The sequence below is a fragment of the Orcinus orca genome, chromosome 5 (genome assembly GCF_937001465.1).
Source record: "Orcinus orca chromosome 5, mOrcOrc1.1, whole genome shotgun sequence".
NCBI lineage: Eukaryota > Metazoa > Chordata > Mammalia > Artiodactyla > Delphinidae > Orcinus > Orcinus orca.
In genome coordinates, this window is record NC_064563.1 from 81,247,947 (window position 1) to 81,266,411 (window position 18,465).

The window sequence follows — 18,465 nt, forward strand, 5'->3', positions numbered from 1 at the left end:
CGGAACCTGCCTAAACTTGGGTGGCCCACTTGAGATTTTCAACCAAAGCACAAGCCTGTTGGCTCGGACTACTCATGTGGTGCTGCTTTTAGGTGATTGTAATTGAGGTCACCAGAGGTTTTTCTAGGTGGCTCAGATTAGAAATGGGAATTGAAGTAAAAAATAATTACTACACTATAATCTGTTTTAGGGCACACATTTTTTTCACATCTCTGAAGTAAGGCTACTCTCTACCCACTGATAGGTTTAGTTGGCATCGTTTTTCCTTTCTCAGTGGCATATAATAATGATGCCTTAGACCCCATGAAATACACTGGCACAGGTTGGGTTCTCCAGGACGCGGAAACTGAGATGGAGTTAGGAATGCAGAAGGTAAAAGGAAAAGAGAAGAAACTGGATTGGGCAGGTGGAACCATCAGACTGTAATGTAAACCTGGCGAAGCTCTGCCAGTCTGGGCTTCCCTGGTGGTGCGGTGGTTGAGAATCCGCCTGCCAATCCAGGGGACACGGGTTCGAACCCTGGTCCGCAAAGATCCCACATGCCACAGAGCAGCTAAGCCTGTGCGCCACAACTACTGAGCCTGCGCTCTAGAGCCCGCGAGCCACAACTACTGAAGCCCGTGCGCCTAGAGCCCATGCTCTGCAACAAAAGGAGCCACTGCAGTGAGAAGCCTGCGTACCACAACGAAGAGTAACCCCTGCTCACCGCAACTAGAGAAAAGCCCACATGCAGCAACTAAGACCCAATGCAGCCAAAAATGAATTAATTAATTTTAAAAAAAAAGCTCTGCCAGTCTGAGGTTGCTCATTGGCGGAGTCCCACATTGGACATCAATGGCCTTGTTCAGCCATTGATGGGAGCCACCCTGAGAATAGCGTGACCTGGGTTGGAAGGCTGAGATGGGCCCTGAGGGGCTAACAACTGGAGGCTGTCAGCTAACCATACTGCCCCCTTCACTGAAGGGGGATCTGAGCAGCACATCATCTTGCTGCCACATGCAGTAAATAATTTTTAGCCAATCAGTTTTTATTTTTTTTTGGCAGTATGCGGGCCTCTCACTGTTGTGGCTTCTCCCGTTGTGGAGCACAGGCTCCAGACGCGCAGGCTCAGCGGCCATGGCTCACGGGCCCAGCCGCATCACGGCAGGTGGGATCTTCCCGGACCGGGGCACGAACCTGCGTCCCCTGCATCGGCAGGCGGACTCTCAACCACTGCGCCACCAGGGAAGCCCAGCCAATCAGTTTTAATTCCACCAAAATCGCGCTACAAAACTAGAGTATGGTGGAGAATTGTTTACTGTCATATCGTCAGTGCTCCGCCCATGTGCTGGACTATGTCCCCAGGAGCATCCTCGACCAATGACTGATAAAAACTGGACAAATATCCCAGCTCCTTTACCCCTCTGGTGATATAATTCTGAGACACATGGTCTAAACTGTCCCCCTGTGGAGTTAAAGCTTCATTTGCTTTGTAACACCCCCTTTATTCATTTCTTTCCTTTCCCTGTCTCACTTTCCCACTCTCCTCTTCCCATCCCACAACCCTGGTGTTTTCTGGGATAACCTCCCAAATAAACTTACACTCAAACCTCCGCCTCAGAATCAGCTCCTAGGAGAACCCAAGCCAAGACACTGACAAAGGCTAATGAGTTATGAATAAAGCCTCCACATATTTTTGACTCATAAGTGAGTCCTTTCTAATACTTGTGCCTTAAGCATGGGTCTTCCCACACTTGCCATTTTTATGTAGATTTTTTAAATCTATGAGCCCTGATATGCACAATTTTAAACCACCATCATTGTATCATAGTAGCTACCACTTATTGAATATTTACTGTATGCCGGGCACACGACTAAGCACTTTATGGTGACTTACCATTGAAAACTCTTGGATATCTTTGGTCTAATTACAGGTCTAGGTGAGAGGGAGAATCAGGAAGGGGCCTAGAGGAAGCTTGTCTTTCCTCTTGCACAGAAGAAGCTCAGTCTCCTGGTGTGAAGTAGAATTACATCCTTTTCAAAGGGACGCTTGCTCATTTCTTTATTTTTTATCTTCTCTCCCTTTCCAGAGATTGATAATCTCAGAGAAAACTACAGTCGGCAAATTTCCATTAATCACAATGAGTTCAAAATTTTAAAAAATAATGAGAGTCAGCTGTGGGAAGTCCTCCAGAAAAAATTTAGCTGTATCTTTACCCTAGTTTCTCCAGCCCAGGAAGGTAACAGTGAGTCTCTACAAGTCTTCAGAAAAATGCTGGCGCCCAGGCTAGAGTTATCTGTCTGGAAGGATGACCTCACCAGACATGTTGTTGACGTTGTGGTGAATGCAGCCAATGAAGACCTCATTCATGGGGGAGGCCTGGCCCAGGCCCTCGTGAAAGCTGGCGGCCTTGAAATCCAAGAGGAGAGCAGAAGATATGTTTCCTTTTATGGCAAAATTCCAACTGGTGGCATAGCTATCACAGGAGCAGGGAAGCTTCCCTGCAAACTCATTATCCATGCTGTTGGGCCTCGGTGGGGGTTAATGGATAGACAGGAATGTTTCGAAAAACTGCGTAGAGCCATTATAAATATTTTGGATTTTGTCAATAGTAATGAGTGCACTGAGACAGTAGCTATTCCAGCCCTGAGCTCTGGGATTTTCCAGTTCCCTCTGGATTTGTGTACACAGGTCATTGTGGAAACTATCAAGCGTTATTTCCAAAACATGCAACTAGCCAATAATTTGAAAGAAATTCACCTGGTAAGCAATGAGGACCCTACTGTTGCTGCCTTTAAAACCATTTCAGAAGCCATCCTAGGGAGAAACGAGCTGGGGTCCCGGGTGAGTCAAGAAGCCACCGACCTTTTCAATACTATGGTTGTGAACAACCTGACTCTCCAGATTGTCCAGGGCCACATTGAAATGCAGGAAGTAAGTCTTTGTTTTATTCTCTTGCACTCCCAAAGGGTATCCCTGAACTGTTTCTTACCTATCAAGTATGTTTTGAGCATATACTATTTCAAACACGGTTTAGAAAGCATCTTCTTAAGTAAGGTTAAGAGTATGGATTTCATAGCCAGACCATTTGGATTTCAATACTAGCTTTGCCACTTACTAACTGGGTGACCTGAACCAAATTACTTTACGGTTTGATCCTCAGTTTCCTCATCCGTAAAATAAGGATAATAATAGCACTTATATCTTAGAGTTGGAATCAATACACATAAACTGCTTAGAATAAAACTTGGCATGTGGTAAGTATTTATAATTATTATTGCCATTATTCTTAGGCACCATGAGGAAATAGAACAATCTTTGATTCTGAGGAACTTAAAATCTATTTTATTCTTTTTATGTAAAAAGATTCTCTATTTGAAAAATCTCGTTAGGGAGACAAACCATCTGAACATTTCTAAAGCAACCTAGCAATAATAAACAAAAAAGTCTTAATACAAAGTGAATTCATATTTAAGAGTATATACATTTGTGACAAGAGTGGAGTGTAGTAGATCAAGAAGGATTACTTCAGAAGATGTGAGTTTTAAATTGGCAGGAGAAGAGGCCTGGGTGGTTAGAATGACGGATCAGAGAGATACAGAGGAATTGACAGATCAAAAGTAGTAGGCTGGACCAGTCAGGAGACCTAAGCGGAGCTGTAAATCGTATTCTGAGTATATGGCTCTGTGCCAGGAGCTGTGGAGGATACAAAGTGTAACGTAGCATTTAGCCAGGGATCATAGGGCACAAAGGTGAGGACCCTGACAGGGAGGGGAGAGAGTCAGGGTAACAGTGAACCTAGGTATTTCTGAATTAGTGCAGCTTCTCTGCCAGGCAGGGAGTACCTCGAAGGTGGAAATCGTGGCTTGTTCATCTCTGTAGCCGTGGGGCTGGTCTCTGGGCATGCAACTGGGTGTTCAACAAATTACCGATGAGTAACTGAAGGGGGCAGCAGGGAGCAAGGGTTGCAACAGAGGAAGAGAGAGAAAGAATATAAGGCTATATTCTCTATTTTTCCCCTGGATCTGACCCTCCTATGGACACAATCAAATAGACTTAATCACAAGTGAAAATATGCCATTTATTGCCTGCAAGACAATTAGAAAGAAGACTGCGGGGACCCCATGAGATGAAATATTCATTTGATAAATCATTAATATGCCAATTTAAAATTAAAGTGGAAACATCCTGGTTGAGTAACTTATCCCTTTAACTAAAATTTTATTGTACTTAATTATTGCCAACACAAGGAACTTTAAAATTTGTAAAGGATGCCAATGCCCCCGACTTGCAAATTCTGATTTCACTTTCAAAGTGACACATTCATTAACATCCATGAGAAGTACCGAAGTTACCCCCAAAGGGAGCCAAAGCCATCAGGATGAATTGGGGGATCTGGGGACCCCACCAAGGAGGCCACCAAAGACTTTTATTTCCCACCAAAGACTTTTTAAATTTATTATTTATTTATTTATTTATTTTATTTTAAATATTTTAAATAAACATTTTATTAAATATTAAATTATTAATTTATAAATAATTTTATTTATAAAATATAAAATGTTATAAATTATAATATAAATATAAATAAAAAATATAAATATAAAATAAATATATAATAATAAAAAATAAATATAAACAAAAAATATTAAAAATTTTAAAAAATATAAAAAAATATAAAAAATTATAAAATATAAAATTTATTTATTTATAAAATTTATTTATTTATAAAATTTATTTATTTATAAAAAATATAAATATAAAAAAATATTTTAAAAAATTTAAAAAAATTATAAAATATAAAATTTATTTATTTATTTATAAATAATATTAATTTATAAATAATAAATGTTTTATTAAATATTAAAATATTTTAAATATTATTTTAAATATTTTAAATATTTATTTAAAATATTTAAATATTTAATTTTTTATTTATTTTATTTTTATTTATTTATTTATTTATTTTTTATTTTTATTTATTTCCCACCAAAGACTTTTATGGCCCATTTGTGCTTTCTTTCACCATGTACTACTTACCTTAAAAAACACAAACTTTAGGGGATAGAAATTGCCTGAGAAATTTTATTTCCACTCTGTAAGACAAAATGAAAATTCACATAGAAACAGCAAAAAGTGATGACAGTGGGGCAGAGAGTGAAACCACTTATGGATAAAGCTTAAAACAAATCATAGAGAATGCTGTGAATCTGGGATATTGGGGGTATAAGCCAGCAAGGGGCTGACAGATGTTTGCAATAAAACTTGTATCATCTACATACTTTACCTAATTTCTGACTAGGACAGACAGATTCATGGCAGTCAAATGATCACGCTTTGGAAATTTTATATCCATTATTAAGTGATATTTCTGTGGATTTAGGATTTTCAAATGTATTTTTCAAAGCTCTTCAGGGAAATAAAGATTTAAATTAGTCATTTAAGAAAAAGTAATTTAACACTGAATCTTGTTCATTTTTTTCCCTTTTCAGACAAATGTAATTGTTAATTCTGTATATACACATGGTGGTCTTAGAGCCACATCTGTGTCAAAATCAATTCTACAAGCAGCAGGAGATGAAATAGAAAGGGAATTTAGCCAAAATATGACTAAAACACCACTAGATTCCCAGTTGGTACTGGTCACAAAAGGATTTAAATTGCCCTGCAAATACGTATACCATGTGTTGTGGCCTTCAGGATATTCTGAACAAAAACTGGTAAGGTCAAAATAAATTTATCTTTCTGTATCTCCAGAGTCTATGTCATCTGTTGAATTTCCATCCTGTCATTACATTCATGAAATGTTATTGTCAAGTGGAATAATCCCCATTCTCTAGTACTCCTGTGAATACCTGAAATACTAAACAGGTATTGCTGTCACAAGTTATCTTAAGAAGTTTAATTTAAAATATCACCTAACCCATGTCTAAATTTTAAGTGGACCTACGGCAAATAGACACAGAAACATCAGGGCTCCCTCAGTCTGCACACTTGTTCACCTCAGTGCACCCAGTGACCCTGTAGGCCTTTTACTAGTGGGCCTGGGATTCAGCCTCTCCATATCTCCTGCCATCTGTTAAATTCCAGGAGTACCTGGATCTCCCTTCCAATACCATTCCAGTCAAATCTATCGCCTGTGGCGTCTGTGCCTGTGGTGGAGCTTAGCTTTCTGCCTGACTCTACAACTGAGGGACGTAAATTACATGCATTAAAGAATAGGGGGAACCTACTGACAAGTGGAGAGAGGGAAACTTAATCCCCTTTTCTAACTTTGTCTATCTTTATTTTGTCTCCATTTCTGGTCTTCTCTTGTTTAGAGAGCCCTCAAATCCCAAATTGGTCCTCCAGTCACTCTCTACCCCTCAGTTTTTACTACATTAGTAAAACCTTCCTACATTAGTATAACTAATATATATTAGTGTAATTAGTATATGTAATTAGTATAATATATATTAGTATAATGTAGGAAGGTTATTAGATAACCTTCCTACATTAGTATTCAGTTTGAATGTTGAAACATTGATGGAAGTGTAAATCTGCCAAAAATAAATTATGTAACAGATCTTAATGACATTAAATAAATGTTGCTTACTTACTTTAACCTTTACCTCCTTTTATTAAAGCTCTTTATGTTGACCCAGAAGTGGCAGGTAAGTGGGGATAAACTGAAGGTTGGCTCTCTAACCTGGGGAGAAGGCTACATAAACTGAGGGAAATCACGATGCTCAGACGTCCTGAATGGCACAAAATGGACCACTTTCTCAGCCCTTTCATTTCTCATCATCTAACCTTATAGCTATAATGGGTCCCCTATGGAGTGGTACCTTTCCTGTTCTCTGAGGAGGGATGGACATGGCCCTGAGGAATAGTGGAGGCTGGCATTGTAAAATACAGGCAGGATTAAGGGGTAAGTGAAGTCTTATTTTTGACTCAAGGCTGATGTTGAATTTGTGTTTTTCCTGCAGACATTGGAAACTGCAATGAAGAAATGCTTGGGAAAATGCCTTGAGCTAAATATAACTTCCATTTCCTTTCCTGCCCTTGGGACTGGAATCTCTGAAGCAGCAGAGATTATGTTTAATGAAGTTTTAATGTTTGCCAGACACCATTTGCAACAATTAACTGTAAAGTTTGTGATCTTCCCAAAAGAACAGCAGTTATATAAGGTAAGTTAATGTCTTAGAAATGTACTTCAGTTCGTTTGTTCATTCATTCACTCAACAACATCTGTTTAGTATCTCCAGAGTAAGACACGGGGCCTGTTAAGTGCTGTACAGCATGGTGATGGTCTAACTTGGTGAAATTTAATTTTTATAAATTGCTCACTTCTGACCTAGTAAAGAATGTCATTGTACAAGCCATGTTAACCTCACTACCTAGCTTCTCTCTTGTCCTTTGTTGGCATTTATTCTTCCCTCTGCTCCTTAAAGGTAAGCAACCTCCTAGTTTTATGGGGTCCCCTACTCCTACCCCTTCTCTTTCCCACCTCCCAGGCTGTCTCCGTGTGGGTGGTTGCCATTTTCTCTCTCCCTACAAGGAAACAGACTTGTTCTATCTTGTTCTTTTCTGGAACAAGTGTAAAGGTTCTTATTCCTCTTGCTGCCTCACTAGACACAGGGAGGTTTGTAGTGTTTACTGATTTCCATTGCTGATGTCAAGCTATCCATGTTACATCACTGAAGAAGGAATTGGAAAGAGGTGTTCACAGTGGGGTCTCATGAGCCAGTGTAAGCCAGCTCCAGTACACCACTGTCTCATCCACAGCTGACCTGAAAGATTGGTGAATTACCCAATGAAGTAGCTTATCTTCTTGACAAAATTAAACATCCTGTCATTCGAATGAAGTTCACCAGTCCTCCCCCTGCCCCCAGCAGAGGACTGTTACTGGGCCCAGATAGGTGCCCTGAGTACATCTCTGGACTGTCCATAAAGCACCACATCCCTGTAAGAGGAATTAACCACAACTAGAAAAGAAGGCTCTCATTCTCTTCAACATACAAACAGAAATGTAAATGGCGGTTCAACAATACAGAAAAGATCAACCACAGTCTGAGGGCTCCCCCAGGGGCTAATAATAACAGTAGTTGCCATGAGTTGCATCAGCCAGATACTGTGCCAAGAAGCTGTCTCTCTTCATTCTCTCCTCAGTCCCATGATGAAGCCACTATTGTCATCTCCATTTTACAAATGGGACCAGAGGTTAATATGTACACACCAATCCAGTGGCTGAGCCAAGATACCAACCTGTGTCTGTTGGTCTGACCCCAAAGCCTGTGTTCTGAACCACTAAGCAAAACCACAGAAAAAATAACTTGAAAGATGATACAGCTTTCAGTTTTGTAACTCAAAGGAGAAGATTATCTTACAAAGTAATTTATGTTATACCCTGAACATGGACCATTCCTTCAGGCTTTTTTCTATGTTAACACTACATTATATCCATGTGGAGGTATGACGTGCACGTACACATATGTGTACACCTCTGGTCTTCTGCTAAGCACATCTTTTCTTCCTAAATAAGTCTTTCAATGAGGGGTGTATGTTCAGAAAGATCAGAGGGCAACTTACACAGTTCTTCACAGGGGGCATTACCTTGGCAAGGTCCCTACATTCCAGAAAATGGATTTGTCAGGCATCTAGAGTGGACCTGACTCAGGAAGACCAACCCATACTGAGCTCACAATAAAGCGATATTTATGTTCACACACTCATGAATTTCCAGTTCATGGATGACAATGAGTAAATAACTCCCCAGCTGACTGAAATACTGTGTTCACTCATATTTCATGATGATAAGCGTCCTGGGTGCCACTGAGTATCTGTAAAAGGCCATGAACAGTCATTCATTTGGTTATTTAACAAATATGTATTGCATATCTACCTTGTGCCAGACATCACGTCTCAGGAAAAGGAACTCCTTACTAGGAACACTCCTCACATTCCTCACATGAGGTGTTAGTCATTTGTGGACAGAGCTGGAAAAACTGCCAAATTCTTGTCCTTTGGATCTACTTTTCCAAACTACTTGCAGCCTGTCTGCTTGTTATCCACACCCTCTATGTTATTGATACTTATTAAGTTACAGTTTTCTTTCACATTCAGTTCGAAAGCCTTGCCTAAATGATTTCTAACCCTGCGACACACACTGACTTTGAAGTGACTTTGTAAGAGAACTGATTTTTATCCATGTTGTGTTTGGCAGCTGTCATTAGTCTGTTTATCAGCAGATAATGTTATGTCATTTGTTTTGGAGGGCAGGGAAGTCCCTCCCTGTTATGACCTCTCCAGGTGCTAAATAAGCATGGTAAGATTGAGGACTTTTTTGCTCTGTAAATAGCAGCTGCAAATATAATTTATGAAGGAAAAGTACTACAGATTAAGAAACTTCATTATTAAAGTTCAGATGCAATGAAAAATGTAGTCTTTACTACATTATTTACCATCTTTTTCAATGAAGAATTACTGCCAATTGCATCAACTTTAAACAAGGAAGACCCTGGGCATGGTGGTTCCAAACCCTAGGAGAGATGAGTTTTTTCAAATAGATACTATGTTAAAGGATCTACCTGGCAATATACATAAATCTTTGTGTGTAGACTGTCACATACTAATAATTATAACAATAGCTAACATATTGAATATTTATAATATGCTGGGTACAATTATAAGCACTTTACAGGAATTGATCGTTTATTTAATCTACAAACAAAGCATGATGTGCGTATCACTTTTGAAAATGAATTTGTTTTATTGATTACAAGAGCATCTTCCTCTGTCTTCTTCAGTGACATATCCACAGCTTTAGTTCAGTGCCTAATGTGCAATTAGCAGGGCATTAATATCTATGAATGAATGAATGAATGAAGAAATGATATTTTGCCTTGGGATGTACATTCTCCTTTTTTGTATGCCAGATTTTAAGGTGTTTTTGTTTGTTTTTTCTTTTCCATTTTTCCTATACTTGTTTCCCCTACATGTTCTAATAGAGTGCAGTGCCGCACTTGCTGTTCCCGAGGACTTTCCTAAAGGCTGCTTTAGATTTGTGGCAGTGGAAATGGGGGATGAAAGAGTGGATGAGGTCAAGTATGTGAGTGTAGGTAGAGAGAGGGATTTTGATGACAGTGGCTAAAAGCCCCACTTAGGACTCTCGTCTCTGTTTTGCTTCTCGTAGGTTTTCAGCACTGAAATGGAAAAGAATAAGTTGAAGCTGCAGGGTCTCAACAATTACCCTGGTGGTGAGTAAGAAACTCACGGATCTAGAAATAGAGTCTACCATGATAGGCTCATTTTATTCTTGATCATCCGAACTAATGGAGGGGAGAAGATGAATAAATAAGCCAAACATGTTTCATTGTGCTCCTGCCTGGTTACCAATGTGCTCTATACCTGACCATGATTCTGTTTTTGCTCAGTCTAGTTTCATGATATGAACAGAGAGAAGCTAAGTTGAAGTAGGTAATCCACAGTGTGGGTAGTTCGTTCACAAATAGATGTCTATTTTTTTTTTTTCCATAAGCTTACTAAGCCAGTTACGCTTTCTGATTTGAATGGAGTGCCATCTAAATGGGGTTACTTATTAGTAATCATAGAAAATACATCTAAGTAATACCAGATAATAATAAGTGGATTAAACCAATGCTACCCAAACCTGAGTAATCATTGGGATTGTGATGGAAACTTTAAAACAAACAAACAAACAAAAATATGTATGGCCCAACTCTACAGATTCTGATTCAGGAACTTTGGGTCTGGGCCAAACATGTATATTTTTCAATGCTTCCTGGTCAGTTTTGCTGCAGAACCAGGTCTGGGGATCACTGGATTAAACCAATCCTGGTAGTTGTTGGAGAAGGATTAACTTTGTCTTATAACTCCATTCCTGTAGAGGAGTTTGAGTGGACTGAGATGGAACTGTGTCATGACAACTAGGATGTGTACTTCTGAGATAGTCTTTTAATCCACAGTGTTCTATAGATGTTAAGAACACCAGACATTCAACCAGCAATAGAAACTATTAGGCTATTTTCTATTAGGGTCGAAATGATTTGCTTATACCCTTTATTAGAAGAGTTCACTTTTGGACATTCAGTGTCCAGCAGTGTTGGAAATGAAGAAGAGGGAACTTGAAGAGCTCTGGCCTGTGACTGCACCTCTTATGAACCTATTTTTCTATCTGTAAAATGGTGATAATGAGAGATTGTTGTGAGGATAACTGGAGATTATGTAAAAATGTTCTGTAAATTACGAAGCATTAAACAAATGCCAGGGGATAAATAATGAATGAGAGGATGGACAGACTCCCAAGCTGGCCTAGAAGAGGGAGAGATGCCCTTTGACTGGAAGGGAGCAAGAATGGCTTCATGGACAAGATGGTTCTAAGTTGGGCTTTGAGGATGGCAAGATTTTCAATGGCCAGAGTTGGTGGGGGTAGGGCACCCAAAGTGAAGAAAACTCACAGAAGCAAACAAATGCACTGCATGTTTGGGAAACCACAGTGACTCTAGGGAAGTTAGATAAGAGGAGTTTTAGGAGAGGATAATATGCAAGAGGAACATACAAATGTCCCTATATCATTAATCTGAAAAATGGGGCCAGGCGTTGCCATTTACTTCGGTAATTTTTGAGGACATCGATAAAGGAATTATAGTACAGGACAGTAACAGACATTAATAATGATTAATGATGATGATCTCAGATTATTAAGGAAAAGTTAAACTATTTAGGAAGGCAGGGAAGTATGTTTCTATTATAAGTATTTAACTAATAAATAGTTAAAGTGAATTATGTTTTGGTGCTAGAAGAGACTCCTTGAGTGATTTCAATAATTTAGTTACCTAGAAGAACAACTCTTCTTTCCTAATAATGATGGATAAATGAAATATCACCATGCATTGTTTTTATTTTCTCCTAAAAATAATATAAGCTCCCAGGCAGAACAAGCGTTTTTTTAAAAAGTATGTCATCAATATAAGAATCTCTGTCACTTTTTACTGTTGTCTAAAACTTTGGCTTTTATTGTTACCAGAGGGAGGCCATTCTCCCCCTCCTACTTTTAGGTATGTCCTGGTACTTTTTCATAGCTCCTGGTACCACCCAACTGCTATAATCAGGGGAAAAGATGCTAATGACCACTACTGTCCTGAGATCACTCACTGGGAAGCAGAATTGTATGAGCACTGGAGTCAGGTTGCCCACACACCTACCAGCTCCCTGGCCACCACTTACAAGTCCTATTACTATGGGCATGTTACTTAGTAACTTTCTGAATCAGTTTCCTCATTTGTAATATGGGTCCTACTAATAGTACGTATTTCATAGGATTGTGAGAATTGAATAAAATAATACATGTAAAGCACTTAGAATAATGCCTAGAAATATTAAGTGTTCAACTTACTTTTTCCCCTCAAAGTATGTTTCTGAGATTTATCCGTATAGTTAAAGTTCACTCCTTTTCATTGCTGTAATATTCCATTGTTTAGCAGCACTAAACTCCAAATGTTGGTTGTGGAGGTGCAAAATGTCCTGTCATATACAGATAAGACATAAAAAGGAATCCCAGGTAGTGAAATTATGGGTATTTCTTTGTTTCATTATACTATGATAATTTCCAATTTTTCAAAAATTGGCTTTATCTATGGCTTTCAGAGATATTTGATTTTAAACCTGGTGGTAACGAGTTTACGGAAAATCCCATTCAGCAAGAAATAATAGTTGGTTAGCATCCAGGATGAGATTACAAGGTGAACTCATCTGTAAATTGACAAATGCAACACAGCAGGGGCAAGACATGATAAGCTAAACTCTGTGTCCCCAAGGAGACTGTAAACTATACATTTAGATTTTCTTTGTACCCAGCAAAGCTCTCAGAGATAGGTACTTAATTGAGGCTGCTACTGCTAAGGATGCTCAGGGCAAACAGTGGCTATGGTGTTTTGTTCTGTACTGGTTTAAAACCCACCTGCCTTCTGTGGTTGCTTATGATAGTGTTTTCAGTCCCCCAGGGGACCAGAGAGAAGAGAGAAAATAGATTTCCTGTCCTCAATCTGATGGGATCCGATCAGGAAAAGATAGATGAGGCCCAAGCGTGGATCCAGAGGATACTGACCCTCCAGGACTACCACATCATTGAGGATATGCATATCCTCTACCTCGGGAAAAAGAAACATGACTATTTGTCTGAGCTTCAGAAAACCTCATGTGTCTCTATCTCAGAGATGATCAGCCCGGGAAAAGCACAGTTAGAGATTAAAGGAGCCCAGGCTGACCTCTTTAAGGCAGTTATGAACATTGAACTAATGCTGTGTGAAGTTCAAGAGGAAATGGCAAGAAAAAAGGAGCGCATCCTTTGGAGCTTGTCAGGTGAGTAACTTTCAATTAAGTTGGAAAGTCAGCCCTTCCAACTTTTGGGCGTGAGCGTGCACGTGTGTAAGTGAGTGAGAGATAGAATGGAAGAGGAGAGAGAGCAAACCATGCTGGGTCTGTTAGGCCATAACTTTTATAACCGTTTTTTGGCTCTTTCTACCAGCAGGGCTAATTATTAGTAAATGAACACACACACACACACACACACACACACACACACACACACACACACACACGATTGGGTTTACTGATGATGACATGGATTGCCTAAGAGGCAATTACGAGGAAAGCCCAGGATAACCCAAGACCAGGCTCTAGGGAAAAAAAGTACATCCTTAATTCTGCAGATGGAGCATTCAAATGCAGACACATTCCACTTACTTAATTCATTTCTTTAATAGAGTTTTATTGCAATTATTTATTGCTGACAGCGTTAGGAGCCCTAAAATTACTTTGAGCCTTCCCACCAGAGTAAATTTCATTGGTACTGTGAGGTCCACTCAAGTATCACTCATTCAATGGGGCAAAACCCATCGGGATGACTGTGGGAATTTGGGTCTGGAGAGATCCTTTTAACTTAGCCCTAGAGCTAATTGAGAGATCATACCATTGAAAATACTGTCTTGGGAAATTGAGGCTTATTTCTTTCATTTATTCAACTAATGTGTATTGCATCCGTGTTATGTGAAGCATTGTGCCAGGTGCTTGGGATACAGTGATAAGATGAACATTGTTCCCACTCAAAATCTAACTGGGGGGCTTCCCTGGTGGCGCAGTGGTTGATAGTCCGCCTGCCGATGCAGGGGACGTGGGTTCGTGTCCCGGTCCGGGAAGATCCCACATGCCGCGGAGCGGCTGGGCCCTTGAGCCATGGCCACTGAGCCTGCGCGTCTGGAGCCTGTGTTCCGCAACGGGAGAGACCACAACAGTGAGAAGCCCGCGTACCGCAAAAAAAAAAAAAAAAAAAAATCTAACTGGGGAAACTGAGAGGTAAGCAGGTTAGTTATGAACAGGAAGGTGAAAGTGCTCTGGAAACAACTAGGTGAGGCACCTAACCCAGACTTGGGAGGTAAGGGGAAAGCTTCTCAGGGGATGTGTCACAAATGGAGAAGTGAAGAATAGGTAGGAGTTAGTAAGGCAAAGAAAGAAACTTTCAAGAAATCAGACCATAGCTGGGCCTAGGTTATGCAAGACTTTATAAATCACATGAAAGTATTCAGAGTTTTTCTTGAAACAAATGGAGAGCCTTGAATGATTTTAAGCAAAGACAAGGTCAGACTTGTATTTTAGAAAGATCACTGGTTGTAACATGGAGAGTGACTTTAGTGCAAAAATTCAGATGTAAAACTTCAGAGAACGTCTTATTTTCACCATGTGTTTGTAAAAATAGTTCAGGCAGATATGGTCGAAGTGAGTGGGAGTTTGCAATAAATGTTGTATCCATAGTCCACAGAAAACCCAATGTCAAAAAACATGGACAAAAATAATACTTAAGAATGAGACCCAAGATTATGATTTCTACTTAGCTCTTAAAACATAGTGAATGTGGGTGTTTAAACTGACATTGACACTTCTCAAGAGAACAAGGTAGAAAATAACACTGATGTCCTGTAATGCCTGTGGCATTACTTTGACTGCATTCGTAAAGTTGGCCCATTCTCCTAGCTGTTGGCAATTTAGTCATGTTAAGTCCCTTGCTCTGCTGCAAGGTGGCATTTTTTGGCAGTTGATGACTAAGCATATTATTCTACAGCAGCGTTTCAGAGGTTCATAGAGACTCACCCCCTCTTAATCAGGTTAAGATCTACATTAACAAAATGAATAATTTTTTTTTTTTTTTTTTGCGGTACGCGGGCCTCTCACTGCCGTGGCCTCTCCCGTTGCGGAGCACAGGCTCCGGACGCGCAGGCTCGGCGGCCATGGTTCACGGGCCCAGCCGCTCTGCGGCATGTGGGATCTTCCCGGACCGGGGCACGAACCCGCATCCCCTGCATCGGCAGGCAGACTCTCAACCACTGCGCCACTGGGCAAACCCAAAATGGGTAATTTTCAAATGAGTTATTACTACAGGGAGCATCAGCTATCCACCAGAACAGTATGTTTTAAATAATAGAAGTTAGGCATATGCTCCTCTTTTATGGTTCTCTTTTAATCCTTCCTGGTGAGTGTTTCTGATGGCAGGACTTCGTGGATCTTTGAGTTTCCGGTGCCCAGCTCAGTGCCTGGCATGTAATAGGAGCTCAGTAAATGTTTGCTGAACTCAAGAGAACTGAACTCTAATACTATACTTTATAAATGTGAGCTATTGCTCTCCAGATTTAATTTACAGTCTCTTTGAAATGTCTTGGCTTTGGTGTTCCTCTGCTATGGAGTTATGTTCCTCCTGCTTTCCTGCTTTCTGGATTTACAGCTTGGCCCTCTATAAGTTTCTCTGAATTTATCATCTGCTTTTTGTGGTTAAATTGAGCCCACTCAATTAGATAATGTGCTAGGGATTAGGTCATTTTAGTATACTTGGTCTTAAGTCAAATGGAAAGTAAACTGAAAGAAAAGAAGCCTTTTTTGGTGTTTTCATATGTCCATCTGTGTATTTAGTCCAGTAAGGAGCTCCTTTGGGCAATAAAAGGTTGTCCCTTGAATGTAAAGTAGGAAAGAAGTTAAGGAAGGAAAGAAGGAAGAAAAAGAGGGAAAAGGAAGGAAGGGAGGAAAGACATGACACCACAAACTATTAATCTCCAAATTTTGTTCTTCTTGGTTGGGTGGCCTATGAATAACATATATACTAAATATTCTGCCTTGCCCCTTACAGAAAGCACTGGTGAAAGCCAGGTTTATAATCTTGGATCTGTACTTATTAGCTTTGTGATATTGAGCAAGTCACTTAACTTCTCTGAGTTTCAATTTCCCTATTTGTAAAACTGTGTTAATTATTTCAGTGGTGGTTTGTAATACCCAAATGAGGTAGAGATACAAAACTGTTTCGAAAACTTTGAAGTATTACATAAATGTCATACCATTTTCCATCACCCCTTAACATTTTCTTATGCTTATGTTTTTTGTTGATTGGCATCCTGGCTAGAAATACAAACATTTCCTATTAGCAATACAACTATATATCATCATTACAGCATTGATGGGGGGAGTATATATTAATGCTCTTTTTTCTCTTATCCCCTCAGCTTCATAATCCAAATCATCTGAGGACAAATTTATTTATTTATTTATTTATTCTGTGGGAGATTCTGCCTCCCATGGGATGTAACGTTTTTTCTTGAGCTCGATTATTTTATTTATTTATTTATTTATTTATTTGCCCGCACCCCACGGCATCTGGAACTTCCTGGACCAGGGATCAAACCTGAGCCCCCTGCAGTGGAAGTGTGGAGTCTTAACCACTGGACCACCAAGGAAGTCCTGAGGACAAATTTATTAACCCCCTATTTTATCCTATGACTTCTCATGGTATTATAGCTGTCCTTGCATGTCCTAAACATATGAGGCGTACAAGTTAAACTGCTTATATATTCCTCCAAGTTTTTATAATTTGTTTCATTTAATTTCTGTTTATTTATTTATTTACTTATTTGGCCACGTGGCACGGCTTGCAGGATCTTAGTTCCGTGACCAGGGATCGAACCCAGGCCCCGGTGAAAGCACTGAGTCCTAACCACTGGACCGCCAGGGAATTCCCTCATTTAATTTCCTTACAAACCTTTCCCTCTCACAGAGCACTGAGACAAAGTTTTATGTCACTCATTTTCAGGGCAGCAGACTGATCAGCAACCAGAAAACCAGAATCCAATGAAGGAAAATGCACTTTTGAAATGCCTGAAGATTTCAACTCGAGAAATTCAGGATCAAAAGAAACAGTTTGAAGACTGTGGTTTGTGGGTTATAAAGGTATACTTAATTAAGGGAAGAATTTGACTTATCTGCTCTCACTTGGTGCTACAGCCAAAAGAACAACTCCCCTGCTAATGTCTCTAAGCTAGCTGCTCAATGACCTGGAATCCTAGGAATTAGTCTGAAAGGAGGGCAGGGATGGGCAGGTATGAGAGGTATAATTGGAATCAAGTGGTAGAAATGATGTCAGGATGTACGGAAGCATAGACCAAGACTCAGAGATAAGCTATCTGCCTGTCTGGAAGCAAAATAAAAGAAACGCAATAGCATTTATCACACTTATAATTATTTACCTATTTTTAGCTCTCACTAAACTATGAGCTTTAACAGGGCAAAGACTGTGTCTGCAGTTGACCATTTCATTACCAGCTATCACATAGTGATTGCTCAGGGAATTTTTATCGAAGTAGGGACAGGGAATTTTGAAGAGATAGAAGTCAAAATAGGAGAGGGTTGGGGCCAGGAGAGACTCTTAGCAACTTTATATGAAAAGCAAATCACATGCAAAGTAATATGCACATAAGTGCCTTTATTTTTGAAGCAGAGTAGCAGGCAATTTAAGTAGCAGTTCTCCAGTTTCTTTTTCAGTTTTTCATTTCCTTGGGCTGTAGGTGGAGAAGGTAGACAATGCACTTCTCATGGCTGCCTTCCAAAGAAGGAAGAAAATGATGGAAGAGAGAACCCATGGGAAACCTGTGAGCCACAGGTTGTTTCAGCAAGTCCCACACCAGTTCTGCAAAATGGTATGCAGAGTCGGCTTTCACAGAATGTACTCCGTGCCCTGCGGTAGGTGTCAGTCCCTCATAATCGGGGTTACTCTATGCGGGAATTGGTGAGCAGACATCAGCAGGTGACTCACCACTAACAGCATTTGTTGCTTTGTTAAGGGGGTCATTTACAACTGGGATTTAGTGGTAAAGTTATTTGGAAAGGGTCATATTTAAAATTTTTCCTTCACGTATACTGTGGCTGGTGGCTCTTATGTTGATGAAAGTGTTTGCAGTAAGAGCTACAGTTCACTGTTTTTCCCCTTTCTGTGTTTGTGTCCTATCTGCAGAGAGCACCCTGGAGCTTTTTTTTTTCTTATCTCAACGAAATTATTATCAACACTACCAAACAATCTTCCTCCCTTAATTAAAAGAGCATTTTCCTGAATATAATAAAGTTGGTCCTTTCTCTTTTTTTTTTTTTTTTGCGGTACGTGGGCCTCTCACTGC

The 18,465-nt window shown here is 39.8% G+C and overlaps 1 protein-coding gene across 3 annotated transcripts in view; it reads left to right on the top strand.

Annotated features, from left to right (window-relative positions):
• The window catches only part of PARP9 (poly(ADP-ribose) polymerase family member 9), a 34,734-nt gene that overhangs the window by 6,607 nt on the left and 9,662 nt on the right, over window positions 1–18,465 (top strand). For all 3 annotated transcript variants that reach the window (XM_033403358.2, XM_049710443.1, XM_033403359.2), the window contains 7 exons: window positions 2,070–2,914; window positions 5,473–5,700; window positions 6,949–7,149; window positions 10,155–10,218; window positions 12,977–13,342; window positions 17,109–17,245; window positions 17,860–18,034. In XM_033403358.2, the coding sequence (XP_033259249.2) occupies window positions 2,070–2,914; window positions 5,473–5,700; window positions 6,949–7,149; window positions 10,155–10,218; window positions 12,977–13,342; window positions 17,109–17,245; window positions 17,860–18,034 (2,016 nt within the window). The remainder of the gene's footprint in view (window positions 1–2,069; window positions 2,915–5,472; window positions 5,701–6,948; window positions 7,150–10,154; window positions 10,219–12,976; window positions 13,343–17,108; window positions 17,246–17,859; window positions 18,035–18,465) is intronic.